At 40.9% G+C, this 16,960-nt stretch overlaps 1 protein-coding gene across 1 annotated transcript in view; it reads right to left on the bottom strand.

Moving 5' to 3' along the window:
• The window catches only part of DOCK3 (dedicator of cytokinesis 3), a 362,194-nt gene that overhangs the window by 64,289 nt on the left and 280,945 nt on the right, over positions 1–16,960 (bottom strand). Inside the window, exons 16-22 of the mRNA XM_061197475.1 lie at positions 16,372–16,478; positions 15,618–15,789; positions 15,151–15,248; positions 12,517–12,600; positions 11,374–11,474; positions 7,429–7,510; positions 2,794–2,964 (exon numbers count right to left, since the gene is read on the bottom strand). Of these exons, the coding sequence (XP_061053458.1) occupies positions 2,794–2,964; positions 7,429–7,510; positions 11,374–11,474; positions 12,517–12,600; positions 15,151–15,248; positions 15,618–15,789; positions 16,372–16,478 (815 nt within the window). The remainder of the gene's footprint in view (positions 1–2,793; positions 2,965–7,428; positions 7,511–11,373; positions 11,475–12,516; positions 12,601–15,150; positions 15,249–15,617; positions 15,790–16,371; positions 16,479–16,960) is intronic.

The raw sequence follows: 16,960 nt of genomic DNA, 5'->3' as shown, positions 1-16,960 counted from the left end.
TGCCAAGGCATTTGCTGGCAAGAGAAGGGAATATATAGAGAAATTAACTCTAGGGTTTAACATCCATAGCTGTTTTTGCTCATAAAATGGATTTAAATTTTTTGTCTGTCTCTATGATCAAGCTCTTGACTTTCCAGTTTCAGTCCCAAATTCAAGCCAGGAAGCTCTCAAAGAACGTAGGCAAAGATAACTGAGCACCATCAAGCAGCACTAGGTGAACTCCATTCACAGTCCTGCAGCCAGCAATCCAGCTCTGAAAACTGGACCATTTCCCCAGAATAGTGTCATTTATTTGAAACCATGAAATCTAAAGACTTTGTAAATTATTTCCTTCACGTGTGATGCCTGGCAGTTTCAAGTGTAAATCCAAAAGGATGGAGAATGTGTGGATTTAGTCAGCCATGAACTCTTGAGGACTGCTGATAATGTTGGCATAGAGTTCAGAGACCTAGATGGCCTAGACAAGTGGAGTATGTGTGTGTTTGGAGAATTCTCTCCTCGGATCTTAGCTCTGGCAGACCCATACGGTAACCTCTTGAGAACAATCTGAGCCTTTGGGAGGCAGAATAGTTTAGGAGCAAGAGAATGGGTTTTGGAATTGGACAGACATGAGTTTAAATCCCAGCGTTACCACTTATCTGCCACATAACCTTGGGTGAGTTACTACGTAATCCTCACTTTTCTCATCTATAAAATGGGGATGATGCTATTACTTTTCTCCTCGTATTGGTATGAGGAAAAAGTTTAGGTACATAAAATTAATTTCCAGTAGACTGCCTGGCACACAATAGACCTTCAATAATTGCTGGCTCTTGTTCATTTCTCTTGTCTAAATGGAAGCAGCATGAAGGAGGCTCTTCGTACTTCTCAGTCCTCTTACACTATTAAGCCAAGATTTACAAAGGGAAATGGAGTGTCACCTTGACACGAGGTGAGAGTGTGCTCTTCCTAAGTGGCAGTTTGGGGGGCAGGGTGGGGAGCTGTTTTTCCTGATTGCTTCAACAGGCAATAAGACACTGGCCTAGAGTGAGTGAAAATTTATCACATGGGGAAATGGGTCTGTCATACTGCAGTCTGTGTTCAGGCCAGGACCAAGGACTGAACTTTTATGAATTCTATCTGCAGATTTATAACTCCCTGGGATATCAAGGAGATCATTTTGCAGTAATTAGAACCAGTACAAAAACTATCATCATAACAACTAGATACAAAAGACAAAGGGGGAAAAGCAGGTATTTCTTTTTTGTTCCTTTCCTTTTGGCTGCGCTGTGTGGCTTCCAGGATCTTAGTTCCCCAACCAGGGATTGAACCTGGGGCCATGGCAGTGAAAGTGCCGCGTCCTAACCACTGGACTGCTAGGGAATTCCCAGAAAAGCAGGTATTTCATAATCAACAACAAACAGTAGCTGATTTGCTCTCTTAAATGGTGAAATTTCCTATACTTATGGCATCGGAACAGAAGGACACTTGCACCATAACATCTCCTAGTGGTCAGAATCAAAGATATAAAGTCTGACTGAATAGCATACTTGCTGAAAGTTCTGAAACTGTGAAACATGAGCCTGGCACCAAAGAAGCAGGTCTGATTCTGACTCAGGTCTAAGATAACACTACATCTAAGCTATTTATCCTGATGTGATAGGAACATGCCATTGAGTACAGGGCATTGCTGAGTTCTCAGAAAGCGTATCTGGCTTGCTCTGCTAGCTCCCCATATCTCCACAGGCTGAGGGAGGAGTAGGTGTCCTGGGCCCTGGTTGGCAGGAACAGATAGGCTGGGGGAGAGGAAGGAAGGAGAAACATGACTGGCTTGGGGTGTTCAGGAGGGGAGACCATGGAAGGAGCCTTTCTTATAGAGATACCTGGTGACCTTGATGTATTCCACTCTTTAATAGAGGCTATCACCCAGTTGCTCACCTGTTCTCTGGGCCAAGGGGCTTATGGGCAACTGGCATCAAGGGGCAACATAGAAGCAAGTGGAAAACAAAAAAAGCAGACTATTCTAATCTTAAATGAGATATTTAAACATACATTTGCGCTGACAGACCTGGCAGTGACTGAATGAATGGACATGAGAAAGGCTGTCTGGTCTTTGCTCATAGGTTTTGATGTAATAATTGGCTTCAAAAAAATCAAAGAAGTGAAATTCATTAGATAAAATTCTGACATTTATTTATAAGCAAAAATAACCCCTTTGTGACTGGGGTAATGAACAATATCCGTGATCCCTTCTAGGGTAAGGTTGCATGTAAAAGGTAACTGATTAGCTGGCCAGACGTTTTTAATATAAGGAAGCAACTTCCTTCCCACACTGGTATTTCTAATAGAATCTAATCCTAATTCTTAGCCAAAGTTTTCTAGTTATTTCTGCTGTTTTTCAACCTATTTCATTCTTAACTGCTAGGATGGACCAATACTAACCTGAGGTTTTTAAAATTAATACAGTGGCTAGGAAATAAAATTCTCTATACATTCTGAATATCCTCTATAAATAAGATGTTCATGAACAACTAATAGCATGGTAGCTAAATAAATTTGGTCTAAAGAGGGCAAAGTTGTGCTTCTTCTCCACCATAAAGCCACTGGGCTGTCTTATATTTGGAAGCTGGGGCGTAGCTGGCTTTGAAGTAAAAGCAGCATTTTATTCTATTAGGTATTTCCTTATAACTCACCCCTTACCCAAAACACAGGAGCTTGGCAGGGCTTCTTTGACTCTGGAAGCCAGAGGACAAAGAAACCACCTGCTAAGACAGACAAGAATCCAGCAGCAAAACTTTCCTGTAGCTCACAGACCTGAGTGAAAAGGAGTGTTTCTGAGTTTCTGCTGTCCAAACTGAGCACAAACCGGATGGACTGGAAAAGTTCTTGGATGCTGGACCGGAATTGCTCCTCTTCCATCCCACAGGTGGCACGTGAGTACAGGATCCTTGACTGCACAATAAACTTGAAAAGGTACTCCAAGGCCTGGAGGTGTAGGAGAAAAAGGGATAGAGAGGTGTTAAAGATGTCCAGAAGCTAACATATGAGGGAATGAAGGGTGGAGTACCAGAAAATTATACACCAAAATTGGGAGGTGGACAATTCCAACTATGGAGACAAGCAGTTTAATTTTTAAAAAATTTTTATTGGAGTAGAGTTGATTTACAATGTTGTGTTAGTTTCTGCTGTGCAGCAAAGTGAATCAGTTATACATATACATATATCCACTCTGTTTTAGATTCTTTTCCTGTATAGGTCATAACAGAGTATTCAGTAGAATTCCCTGTACTATATAGCAGGTTATTATTAGTTATCTACTTTATATTTAGTAGTGAACTAAACCTTTTCTCAAAACTCCAATGGTCACTGAGCAGCAACTGTCTATGTACTGAGAGAATCATCAAATTATTTCATGTGATTATGGAAGTGTATAACCACAGACTATTATGGAAGCAGTTGAATTCAAGACCATATAGGATCAAAAGAAAATTAAATTTCTCTCATTTTTCTCAGGTCTGGAAATAAAAGGCTACAAAGGCAATGATATAAGAACCTCTCTTAAATTTATTCCAAGAAGGAAGAGTCCTTTAAGGAGTCTTCTGCATCTTCGAGAAACAGCTGGTCCCTGACACGTGCCAGCCTTCTCACCAGGGGTCAAGTCTGAAGAACTTGCCCCTAGTTGCACAGGAGCTGGTGGACCTAACCCACCCATTTTCCATCCTCTTCCAGACCAGGACACCTGCCATCAATAGTTCATGAACAATACAGAAGACAAAGCTCCCATAACATGTTTTGGGAGCAGAATCTGTTTCTGAGGAGTCCCTGCAGCTTGGCCCATGCTTATGAGCTGAATAATTATCTTTTAAGAGAATTCAAGATCCAAGACTATACTTTCTAATCAAAGAAAGGCTAACGATTTCCCAGACACTGGAAAGGCAGAGACATTGAAAACTGAGGAGAAACTTATCCAAGGATGAAATATGGAGCTCAGTTACTTGAACTATATAACAGGAAACAATTCCCAAGCTACTTTCACGATCTATTCATCTGTCAGGTTTAGCAAAGCAAAACTTTGTGTGTGTGTGTGTGTGTGTGTTTATGTGTCCCACACTAAACTCAGTTGGCACTGGAAAATGGCTAGTTCAGAAAAATGTGTGTTCCAAGGCCTGCACCAGAGGATTCTGTAGAATAATTTACAGTGTTTGGCCTCATCTCCATAAATGCTACAGTCTCTGTTTCAGTAGCCTTTTAATGCCTGGTCTACAAATAACCTGGAAATTTAATGCCTGGTCTGTAAAGAACCTGGAAAGTCTCTGCTAAATTTATAAAGGAAAGTGTTTTTTTTTGTTTTTTTTTTTCAGTTTGAAACAACTACCACAAGAGATGTACTGAGTGGCTTAAAACATCCACTAGTTTCAGAGTGAGAGGCAGAACCAGACAGCAAAGTCGCTTGCACTTCCTGGGTATGAAAGATCAGTTCCTCCATTAAGTCCTAAAATATAAAACACTCCGCAGAGGAGTACAAGGCTGTCGTCGAAGACAGCCTGTGAACACCTGGATGAGGGCAAGGAAAACAAGCTCACTTCCAGTCATCCATCATTACCTGACTTCCCCTTTCCCTACTCCTCTTGATTTTTACCATCAGCACCAGCTGATGGCCAGGACCAGGTGAAGTTGGCCACCTGTGACAGATGCAACTGCGTAAAGAGAGGAGAGCAGAAGAGTGGGATAAAAGGTGAGGGTGGATCCTATGGAAGTTGTTTGAAGTTTACAGGTGTTCCCAACCCCGTGTGGAGACGATGGAACACTTAACTATGGCTGAAGCAGCTTCTCTGTCTTTTTCTACTTAAGTTAATAAACCTGAAAGGAAAAGAGATCCTAAAAGTTATTACAACCTTTCTGTCACTAAGGAGATCATTGTGCTTCCTCTTTCCTGGCTCCCTGGTAAGAACCTGATGCAGCTCAGCAGTGAAAAGTATGCTGCCTTTTTGGAACGCCCTGCCAAAAGCCATCCTCAGACCCACCAAGGATACCCCCTCGTAAGTCATTCACACAGGAATAATGTAACCAAGTAAGAAAATAAAAGACTCTTTATTTTCATCTTCTTTAGTGGCATAACTTTGGAAGGTCATGACTCTGAAAGGGAAAGGAAGAGATGATGTACAAGTAGCAAGATGTATTGAATCAAGAGCAATAAAGAAGAGGAGGTTTCCTGGTCCACAGATTATGATACCAGAATAAGAAATGCCAGGTCAGAAGCATATGCATTCTGTGAATAAGGATGAAATTAGGATCAGATAGAGACTTACACATTTGGTCAAGAGGACTTGTAAACTGAAATTTGACGAAGAAGTGGAAATGGCCTGATAAAACTGTTGGGCTAGATGCATTAGTATCAGATGCCACTCAAATACATTTGAAAGGTAAGAACAAGTATGAAAGTACCCCCTGAAAAGTGCTCCCCCACAATGGAACTCTTCCTTTTCCCCACCCAAACCTGATATTCTCCAGGAGTTTTGTACCTCCATAGGTGACCCTGCCATCAACCCAGCTCATCTAGCCAGACCCCTGGAACCAGGCTCAGGTCTTCCTTTCTGCCACCTCTCACATCCAACCTAACACTTGAAAGCTTCTGCTTTTGTCACATCAGCCACTTTATGGTTGCTTGAAAACTCCAGCTCTTTCCCATCCAGGCTTTTAAACATGCTGTTTCCTCAGTCTGAAATGTGTGTCCCCCAGTTCTTAACACTGATTTCAGCTCAGGTCACCTCGTCAGAGAAGCTTTCCCTAAACTCTTGATCTGAAGTAAACCCTCCTCTCCAGCCATTCCATCCCAAGATCCTGCTTATTTCCCTCATAGCATCATCAATTTTCTTTTCTCACTTACTTTGTGTATTTATCTGTTTGACATGTTTACTATCTGTCTTTTCCCCACTTGAATGGAAGTGCTATGAAGGCCTAGCCTTTCTACTTGGGCTCCTGCTGAATCCCCAGTGGTTAACACAGTGTCTGACATATGGCAGGTATCAAGCAATACTGACTGAATGAATGGTTGAATGAATGACTCTTAGGAGAAAACTTCTGAGATAGCATCTCCAGTAACCTTAAGCAATTAATTTATGAACTCACATAGAATCTTTTGCATTTAACTCAACTTGTATCCCCTCAAATACTATGCAGGGCACTTCACAGGCACTGGGGTTCAGAGAAGAACAGAACCCAGTGCTTGCCCTCACATTACACTCAGAACCCTGCTCCACACTTGTGTTTGAGCCTGATTCCCCTTAGGACACAGGGGATGTGTTCTTCAAGGGGAGAGGTCAGTCTTACTCTTTGCATCTTAGCACCCATGACATGCTGATTGCTCAGCTGACATGTATTGCGTGAAGAAAGACAGAAGTGAGACTTGTGGCCTTACATTTTTACAGAATGTGCAAAGAAGAGGCAGGGGAAATATGGATTTATGATTTGATTTTGCCTCTTTAATCTGATGATGCTTGGGGGAACATCTGTTTCACCTGTTACCACGTGGACAAGAATAACAAAATCATAGGCCCAGAAGTACTTAGAGCAGATGATGGGATATTAAAAGAGGACAGAGAGAAAGCAGAACTACTTTGCTGCCATTCTTCTTTTATTACTAACTAGAAAGGATGGGAAAGACATGGTTAAAAAGCAACTAAAAAAAGAGAGTAACTCAAGAACAAGAAAAGACGGACAAAAAAGCAAGCAAGCAAGCAAGCATGAACTTGCTTTAAATGAGTTCTCAGAGGATACGACAGTTTTCTTCAAATAGCTATATGGAGAACTGCTGAGCAAAAGAGGGATCAACATTCTCATAGGCTGTTCTCTACAGTAGAAGCAGTAGCCATGAGAAGAAGTTACCAGAAAGTATAGTTAACTAACAATGAGGACAGTCCCCTGTAAAGTGGAGCTGTCCAGCAATGCAAAGGGCTGCCTGGTCACGGTTTTTCTCTTCTCACGATTATCTTCTTCTCAACATATCTGCATACAGTGAATCCACTCAGCTCTTTTAACTTAAAACAGTTATAAAAAACAATGTTTAGTAACTACTGAAGAAGGGAAAAGTATTGGAAGATCTTATTTCTAATCAATGTTGCCACCAACACTGGCTTAGAAGGAGATGTGATATTTTAGCCAGTGGAAGCAAAGACTGACATTGTTGGTAAAAACCAAGCAGGGAGGATGGCTCAGAGCCACATGCACATCATCCCTCCCTCCTGCTTTAAGATAAAATTATGAGGAATAAAGACCTTTTAGGGCACAATCAAAGTGAGGAAAGGGCAGTTATGTGGATCAAGGCAGTCTTTCCTGAAAGCAGAGCAGTGTACTGGCTGTCTACACTTGTCCCGCACACTACTCAGTTGAGGCTACTTGCAAAGTTCTGCAGGGGTGGGCCCTTTTTGTATAGCAAGCTCAGTACATTACCCTCATGGCTTCCTGAATGTGGTCCTGCCGAATCAGTTCTGCTGAGCAGTCCATGTACCACTTCAAACAGCGGATTAGCTCCCTAGGAAAAAGAACAGTTCCAGAAACCCCACTTTAATCCAAAAGCAATGCAGTCTAAAATATTTGCAGTCCTGAATTAGCCATATAGGAAATAATATACTGCTAATGAGCTAGAATGGAGTGATGGATCCAATACAGCTGTGGAATCTTTAGATCATCCAAGACCAGACAACACTCCCTGTCCAAAAAGAGTTGCCACATTTCAATCAGCAATTATAATCATTCTTTCCCACTTTCCCTGACACACATTTTTTCTGATTACAAGAAAGTTTTCCCGAAGTCTGGGACTGGATGTGTGTTTTGTTTTGTTTTGTTTAAAACTGCTAAGTCTCCAGAACATACAACAGACTCTGAATAAAGGTGTATAGTCCGGTGTGCCCCTCCTTGCCATCCCAATGATCTTATTTCCTTAGGACCAAGTCATCTGAGTGGAATGGGATTACAGGGTCAGAAGGCCTTCACGTTTACATGGCAAAAGAGTACCCAGGGCAAGAGTGCAGGCCCTCGTCAGATAACAGTTCGCATCTCAGGCCTATCAGTTTCTAGCTTTGCATCCTTGGGCAAGTTATTTGGATCCTCTGTCCTCATTCTTTTCATTTAAAATATAGAGGAAACAACAGTACATCTCAAACTGTGAATTCTAATGAGATGACACAGGTAAAATATATAGCACAGTGCCTGCTCTCCAAAGTGACATCAAAGTGTCAGAGTTCCAGTGATTCCACAGCCTCAGAACCCTTCGGTTTTGTTTGCTAAACTTGTGCTGGGACGACCCTAGTGGCACAGTGGATAAGACTCCACGCTCCCAATGCAGGGCCCAGGTTCGATCCCTGGTCAGGGAACTAGATCCCACGTGCATGCCACAACTAAGGAGTCTATGTGCCGCAACTAAGGAGCCCGCCTGCCGCAACTAAGACCTGATGCAACCAAATAAATAAATAAATATTAAAAAAAAAAACTTGTGCTCATTCCATAGAATAATATGGTGACTTTAAAAATTGCTTTAATAGTTTTAGATAACCTGTGAGTGTTTCCCATGTTTATTATTCATATTATCTCTTTTATTGACTATCTTTTTCTTTTCTTTGATATTTATTTGTCAGTACTATAGTTAGCTATTCACATGTTTCTCACTGAAAAAGCAAGACATATTTTTAGCAGCTCTGCCATCATTTCTTAGAAGGAAAAGTATGACAACTATGTAATAAACTCTAGTTTAAAACATCAGCGGAAAGCTAACATCTAACATCATACTCAATGGTAAAAGACTGAAATGTGTTCCTCTAAGATCAGAAACAAGGCAAGGATGCCTGCTTTTGCTACTTCTATTCAATGTATTAGTAGTGAAAGAGCAACTGGGCAAGAAAAAGCAATAAAAGGCATCCAAATTGGAAAGGAAGAAGTAAAATTATCTTTGTTTGTAGCTAACATGATCTTGTATGTAGAAAAATCTAAAGAATCCACAAAAAACCCTGTTAGAACTAATAAATGAATTCAGCAACACTGCAACAAAATCAACATATATAAATCATTTGCTTTTCTATATACTAACAACGAACAATCAAAAAGGAAAATTAAGAAAACAATCCATTTACGGTAGCATCAAAAAAGAATAAAATACTTAGGAATAAAGTTACCCAAGGGGGTGAAAGACTTATACTTTGAAAACAACAAAATGTTGCTGAAAAAAAAAAAGAAAGAAATTAAAGAAGTTAATAATAAACAGAAAGACATCCACATTCATGGATTGGGAGACTTAATTTGGTTAAGATGTCAACACTATCCAAAGTGATCTACAAATTCAATGCAATCTCTATCAAAATCCCAATGACATTTTTTGCAGAAACAGAAAAATCCATCCTAAAGTTCATATGGAATCTCTAGGGACCCCAAATAGCCAAAACAATCTTGAAAAAGAAGAACAAAGTTAGAGGATGCACACTTCCTGATTTCAAACGTCCTACAAAGCTACAAAGAGTAACTTTAACTTTGATTATAAAGACTAGTCAAAACAGGGTGGTACTGGCATAAAGACAGATACATACATCAATAGAATAAAACAGCCCAGAAATAAACCCTCATGTATACGGTCAAATGATTTTCATCATTAAATGGGAAAAGGATATTCTTTTTCTACAACTTGTATTGGGAAAACTAAATATCCACACACAAAAGAATAAAATTGGACTCTTATGTTGCACAATAAACAAAAATTAATTCAAAATTAATCAAATACCTAAATGTAAGAGCTAAAACTATAAAACTCTTATACAAAAACATAGGAGAAAAGTTTCATGACATTGGATTAAGCAATCATTTCATGGATAAGACATCAAAACATAGGCAATGAAAGAAAAATTAGATAAATTAAACTATATCAAAATTGAAGACTTCTGTGCATCAAAAGACACAATCAACAGATTAAAAAGGCAATGGGAGAAAATATTTCCAAATCATATCCCTGAAAATGGGTTAATATCCAAAATTACAGCTCAGCAACAAACAACCAAACAACCTGATTCAAAAATAGGCAAAGGACTTACAGATTTTTCTCCAAAGAAGATATATAAATGGTCAATAAGCACATGAAGAGATGCTCAACATCACTAATCATTAGGGAAATGCAAATCAAAACCACAAGATACCATCTCATATCCATTAGAAAGGCTACTACAAAAAAAAAACGAAAAAACCAGAAAGTAACAAGTATTGGCAAGAATGTGGAGATATTGGAACACTTGTGCATTATCGGTGGGAATGTAAAATGGTGCAGCTGCTGTGGAAAATAGTATGGTGGTTCCTCAAAAAATTAAAAATAGGATTATCATATTATCTACCCATTCCATTTCTGGGTATATACCCAAAAGACTTGAAAGCAGGGTCTCTAAGAGATATTTGTATGCCCATTTTCATAGTAGCATTATTCACAATAGCTGAAAGGTGGATAAATATAGCCAAGTATTCATCAACAGATGAATGGATAAACAAAATGTGGTATATACATACAGTGGAACATTATTTAGAATAAAAGGAAGGAAATTCTGACACATGCTATGACATGGATGAACACTGAGGACATTATGGTAAGTGAAATAAGCCAGTCACAAGGAGACAAATATTGTATGATTCAATTTATATGAGGTCCTAGATTAGCAAATCCATAGACAAAAAGTATAATGGTGATTACACGAGGGCTGGGTGGTGGTGGGGGGAATGGGAAGTTATTGGGTAATGGGTACAGAGCTTCAGTTTTGCAAGATGAAAACAGTTCTGGAGATGAATGGTGGTGACGGTTGTACAAAAATGTAGATATACTTAATGCCACTGAGCTGTACACTTAAAAATGGTTAAGGGACTTCCCTGGTGGCCCAGTGGTTAAGAATCCGCCTGCCAATGCAGGGGACACGGGTTCGACCCCTGGTCTGGGAAGATCCCACATGCTGCAGAGCAACTAAGCCCGTGTGCCACAACTACTGAGCCTGCATGCCTAGAGCCTGTGCTTCGCAACAAGAGAAGCCACCTCAATGAGAAGCCCGCACACCGCCACGGAGAGTAGCCCCCGCTCGCCACAACTACAGAAAGCCCACGTGCAGCAATGAAGACCCAATGCAACCAAAAATAAATAAATAAATAAAATTGATTCTTTAAAAAAAAAAAAAAAAAAGAGGTTACCCTTATAAAAAAAAAAAATTGGTTAAGATGATACATTTTATGCTATGTGTATTTTACCAGGGTTAAAAAATAAGTAAATGAAGTTTAAAAAAAAAAGGTCTGCTGAACGAATGTTGGTTGCCACTGAACTTTTTAAAAGCCCATCTTTCTAGTCAAACACAAGTCCTAATGATGGTGCCAAATGCAACTTACTTGTATGCCAGGGCTCCAGCAAAGTGCTTCTGGATGTATGTGTCCATTACAGGTCGGAAGTGGAAATATTTGATGTCTCGGAGCAGGTTGATGATGAATACCTGGGAGAGATGGAGGGTAGCAGAATTCATTGGAGGCCTCAAACCTAACCCCAGCAGGAAACAACTCTTGATTCTTCAAGGAATGGCAAACTGCTAGTGTTTTCTCCAGTGTTCCCAGTGAATGTAGGATTTCCATTCTGTGTCTGTATTTCTGTCATATTTGTTCTATTCCTAACATCCCTGGCCTCCTATTCCAAACTTGGGACTCATCTGTCAATGCCAGTGTTACTTTGATCTTCTCTCTTCACGAATGCTAGGTGGTTCAATATGGACCTGGGGAATCAAAACAATACCTGTGTAGGTGTCATAAACACTAAGTTGTTCTCAAAAAACTTGGAAAAGAGAGAGAGAAAAATATTGTCCTCTAAGCCAAACCAGCCTATGAAAGGCTGCACCCTTCGGAAACAGGGTCGGCTGGCCAGGGAAACAAGGAAGAAGAAAAGCCAGAGAAGCAAGCTTTGCAAGTACCATTCTAACTCTTGCCTCTGCTCCTCATCTATCAGGTAGACTCAGAGTATCTGGTTCTCCTTGAACATACAGCCCTCCTGTAGGACTGGATATATTCAACAAAATGCACTAAACATCCAAATCACTGTCCTTTCACACTAAGCAACCTTCTGAGACTCTGGTTCCCAAACAACTGCATAGAGGGAGAGAGTGTGATGCTCCACCAGCACAAGTGAGTCTCTGCTTTTCCTGGTGGTTGTATCCTACTTTTGTAAGTGGAAAAACAGGCTGTCTTGTTTCCTATATTAGTCTCTGGGCCTTTTGTTCGTGTAGGTCACTATTTCAGGGGCTAGGAAACCCTGTAACAGTGGTGAGACTGAGTATCAAAACTACAAAGTTGAAGTCCAGATTTGATCTTGTAGGGCTCTGCCTGGTAGGGAGATTGTTGGTCTTCCTTGGGTGACACTCCTCAGTTCCTTTTCTATTGGAAACATCTACATCTTGTGCTGACTCACTCTAATAAATTGCTTTCCTTAGATTTTTAAAAAATATGTGACAGGAATAATTAATAAAAATCAGGAAGGGTGAGACTTACCAAAGACTGAAACACCAACAGGCCATATTTCTCTGTATTATCATCCAAAATCACAAACAGCGTATCTAAGATGTCCTGTAGAAACTGCAACAGCATAAAAATCAGAGGGCTCAGGTCTTCAGACCTTGGACACATGGTCAAACTTCCATACACCAATGAATTTATTTCCCAGTAAACGAAGTCAAAGATCTCCTAAGATCTCAAACCACCGCTTAAAAATAACCTAGTACCCCACCTTCACCTAGCCAAGAAATAACTAGGTGGACTTGGGGGTGTTTGCTTACAGCCCAAAGGGCCCTAAGAGAGACCTAAAGAGGCTCTTCCTATTGGGTAAGTGCTAAACTTATAAGGAAAGAGCAATTACTTAAAAAACGTAGGACATCCAGGTAGAACAGTAATTTTGAAATGAAGACAATCTAAGTGATTCTTTTTTTTTTTCCTATAAATTTATTTATTTATTTATTGGCTGCATTGGGTCTTCGTTGCTGTGCGCAGGCTTTCTCTAGTTGCAGTGAGTGGGGGCTACTCTTTGTTGCGGTGCGTGGGCTTCTCATTGCAGTGGCTTCTCCTGTTGTGGAGCACAGGCTCTAGGCGTGCGGGCTTCGGTAGTCGTGGCTCACAGGCTCTAGAGCTCAGGCTCAGTAGTTGTGGCTCACAGGCTTAGCTGCTCCGCGGCATGTGGGATCTTCCCGGACCAGGGCTCGAACCTGTGTCCCCTGCATTGGCAGGTGGATTCTTAATCACTGTGCCACCAGGGAAGTCCCAATCTAAGTGATTCTGATGCCAAATCCATTTTGAGAAAAAGGGCTTACTTTCCTGGGTCCCCCAAAATTTGATAGTCCCTTGTTCTCCTCTATGGCCTAACTCTGTAGAGGACATTTGGATGAGGCTGTGGCAAGCTAGGCCTTAACTACAGAAACTATTCTTTGGTCTAGAAATTAGTATCCCAGGAGAAGGGAGAATGCAGCTGATGAGGGCTGTCAAAGAGGGTAAAATATCTGGAGTCACCATTTTTTTTTTGAGCACGTGCCTTTTCCTTTCTAAGATGCAAAAACCAAGAGAGAGAATAATAAATACTCACAGATGCTCCCAGTCTTTAAAAATCAAATCTAATATTCTGTTGGTCAAAATGCAATTTAATGATATAATGTTTACAACTTATTTCAAAACAATATAAGGTAGAATGCATGGATAAGGAGTTTATGGGCAGGACTGACCATGGGCTGATGACAGTCAGGGGTAACTGATAGGATACGTACATGTACGGTTATTTATTCTATTCTGTCAACTTTTTTTGGTATGTTTGAAATCTTACAATAAAAAGTAAAAATTAATTAAAATGCTAGCATAATCTCTTTAATTCTCTCTGGCTGGCTTGAGACAAATACTGATGCTAAAACCAGAAATGCTGGTAGGATGTTCTTTTGTCGGGAATGTAACAACTCAGCCTTAAAAAGATCACAGACTTTTCTTAATACCTGGTCTGTTTTACTGGTTAAATTTTTCATATGTTTAGAAGGAAAAAAATGCCCTGAGTATAAGGGCATTTATCTTAAGTTTCAAAAACTAGTATTAGCTTGTTTGTATAAAGAGTTCTTTTAAAAATTTATGATACTCTGATCAACTGATTAACACAAAATTCATACAAGACTTCATAAAAGTACAAAGCCATACACAGACTTTAAAATTATTCCTCGTTTGGAGACACCATGTTGTGTATTATTGAGTCAACGGAGCTGTAAAATGAAAGTACAGACAGTGCAATGCTAATAGATTTGACACTTGCAATGATAGAGCCAAGAATGCTCACTGATAGACAAGTTGCCTTCTTGACATTTAATCTCTATCCTACATTCCATTGCCCTTGCTGATCACCAAAAGCACTTCCATTTTCCTCAGTTGAGTTCAGTCCATTGTGCAGAATCCACCTACTGGGCTTTCACCCTCAGGAAGTGCCTGGGAGTTTTCTTGAGCTAAAGTCAGGTGGGCAAACACCTGGCTTCTACACACTGCGGAGAAGCCCTATGGAAAACAACTGGGGTCTGGTAGTGTTGCTGTCAGCCTGCTCAGGCCATTAGATAGGAAATGTCACGAAAGTGCTTGAAAAAGCAATTGAGGAAGGGAGTAAGGAAGGGTCCCCTATTACGGACTCTAGTGAGAGACTGGGCAAAATCAAGTTACAGTTAATGGAGAGTATTCAGAGTTCCTGTAGATAATCAAGAGAGTAGAGCCAAGAAGACATCAGGTTGGATTTGTGGTAAAGGTTTACAAAGTAAGGGAAGAGAGAGGAAGGGAGAGGAGACCTAAGGCATGTGGGCAGCAGCACACACTGGGATTGTTTCTGAGAGGGTGTTTTTATCACTGCCTTTTAATTACCAGTTTGCTTTCTAGGAAGAAAAACAAGACAGAAAATAGGGCTTAAAACTTAAAGGTAGTTTCTAAAAGGTAATAAACCTGATGTGATACCTACTTTAAAAAAAGAAGTTAAGAAAGAAAAATACCTTTATTTCTACTCACGTAATTATAAACCTCGAGAAATGGTCTTAGAGGCTTACTGGCAGAAATCAAGGGGAAGTGAGGCCTTCTGCCCAGATTCTTGCTCAGGTAGCATGTGTGAATTGTGTGAAGCCATACCTTAACAATTTCCTCCCCACTGACATGCCGCAGCCGCCCTAGGATGTCCATGATCCGGTCTGGAAAGGCCTTCCATTTCAGCAGAGCAAGGAGGTCCACTAGGAAGCAAGCCCAAAAGACGGTGAACCCTGGCTATGTTATGGACAAGCAAAGCCCAGACTCTCCCTGCCAAGGACAGGTGAGACCTAGAAGGACAGAAATAGCTACGAGCAGTATAACAGCCTCTGGAGTGCTGAGATAAAGGCTAAAGACACATCTGTAAAGTCTGAATGTCACTCAGGAGCTGCTAAAACCATGGAAAATCTCATAGGCTGCTATTGCCAAATGATTCCTTCAATTTCAAATGAAAAGAATTCCCTCACTGTGGCATGAAAAAGCAATAATTTGTCTCTTTTAACATGTATCAGCAACATGAACCAGCAAGTGAGAACAGTGGAGGGCACCACACTGCAGGCACCATCACCTACCATTCTGGGTGAGTTTGGTGGAGGAGAGCTGTGTGGAAATGAAGAAAGACTCTTTGGTGCTGCGTTGGAAGATGAGGCTGGAGGGGATGTTAGGGCAGCCGTTATAGTCCTCTTTGCAGCAGGGCAGGCCCAGGTACAGAGCATGGTTGTTAAATGTGCTATTCTCATCACACTATAGGCAAAAGTAGAGAATACAGAATGTTTCTTGAACCATGCCACCTGTAAAAAATCAGGTCCCAGGGGATTTCTGAGTTGATGTTTACTCTCATCTTCCTGAGGCTGGACCTTGGACCTCAGGTCCTCTTAGAAGAGTGCTTTCTAAGCACTTTAAAAGTGCTTTTCATTTCTTTCCCCAGAACGGCTCACACGCCTTTTAAAGAGAACATGGCGGGGCTCGTGGCCTCTACCTGGTATGCAGGCAACCTTGAGTGCCAGCTATGCTGTGACAGCTGACAGAACCCCAATCTCAAATAGCAGGTCTCCAAATGAACAAGCCAAGGCCATAACAGCACAGAGGGGTTGGTAATAGATTTCCATGACTAGTGGAGTGGGAGGTGGAAAACAAAGGCCCTGCTGGCATTACTTATGGGAGGAAGCTCACCTCATTTAGAAGACAAAAGACTGCCCACAGCTGTCCTGCTGTCTCAACCAGCGCATTACCCTGGATCCTCTGGCCCGCTCAGTGAAAACCACCTAACTGAGAACCATGTGTGAGAGTGGTCTCAGCAGGGTGAGAGACAGCCAGGCTCTGTACCTTGTACACATAGAGCTCGTGGATATCATCTGAGAGGGTGGTGCCATCGTCCCGCATCAGGGGTGAGAATGCAAAGCCAAAGAGTTTCTTTTCCCCTTTGTCCTTTGCTGCAATCAGAGCCAAGCATTAGTTGTTTTGCCTCACACTTTGCTTTTTAACAGCAATTTCCTTTTGGCTTATCACCGATGCTCTTTACTTCTTTGTCCCTTACTTTGTTCATTAATTAGGTAGCAACCTGACAGCAAGAATGATGAGAAATGTACTAGACTGAGTTTCCATTCATATCCCAAGGTACATAGGCAACCTAGACTCAAATAGAAACTAAATTGCTAGTCTTGATAAACCAGGGGCTCTTTAAGAAGGAGTTTAATACATACAAAGGAAACCCCCAAAGAGGAATGACACTGGCAATTATCCAGCATCCAGGTCTGACACTACAACAGGCCAATACCAGATCCCATGTTTCTGAATCACTGTCCAAAGGACAGCCTCTGATGATATCCCATCTCTGAGTACACAACTCCTAATTTTATTCCCCCAATAGTAAGAACTCTCTTACTTCTGTTCCAGAGAGGAAAGAGTTATATTC

This window comes from Eubalaena glacialis, chromosome 7 (assembly GCF_028564815.1).
Source record: "Eubalaena glacialis isolate mEubGla1 chromosome 7, mEubGla1.1.hap2.+ XY, whole genome shotgun sequence".
Lineage (NCBI taxonomy): Eukaryota > Metazoa > Chordata > Mammalia > Artiodactyla > Balaenidae > Eubalaena > Eubalaena glacialis.
The sequence above is the reverse complement of the archived record's forward strand: the minus strand, read 5'-3'. Positions and strand labels throughout refer to the sequence as shown.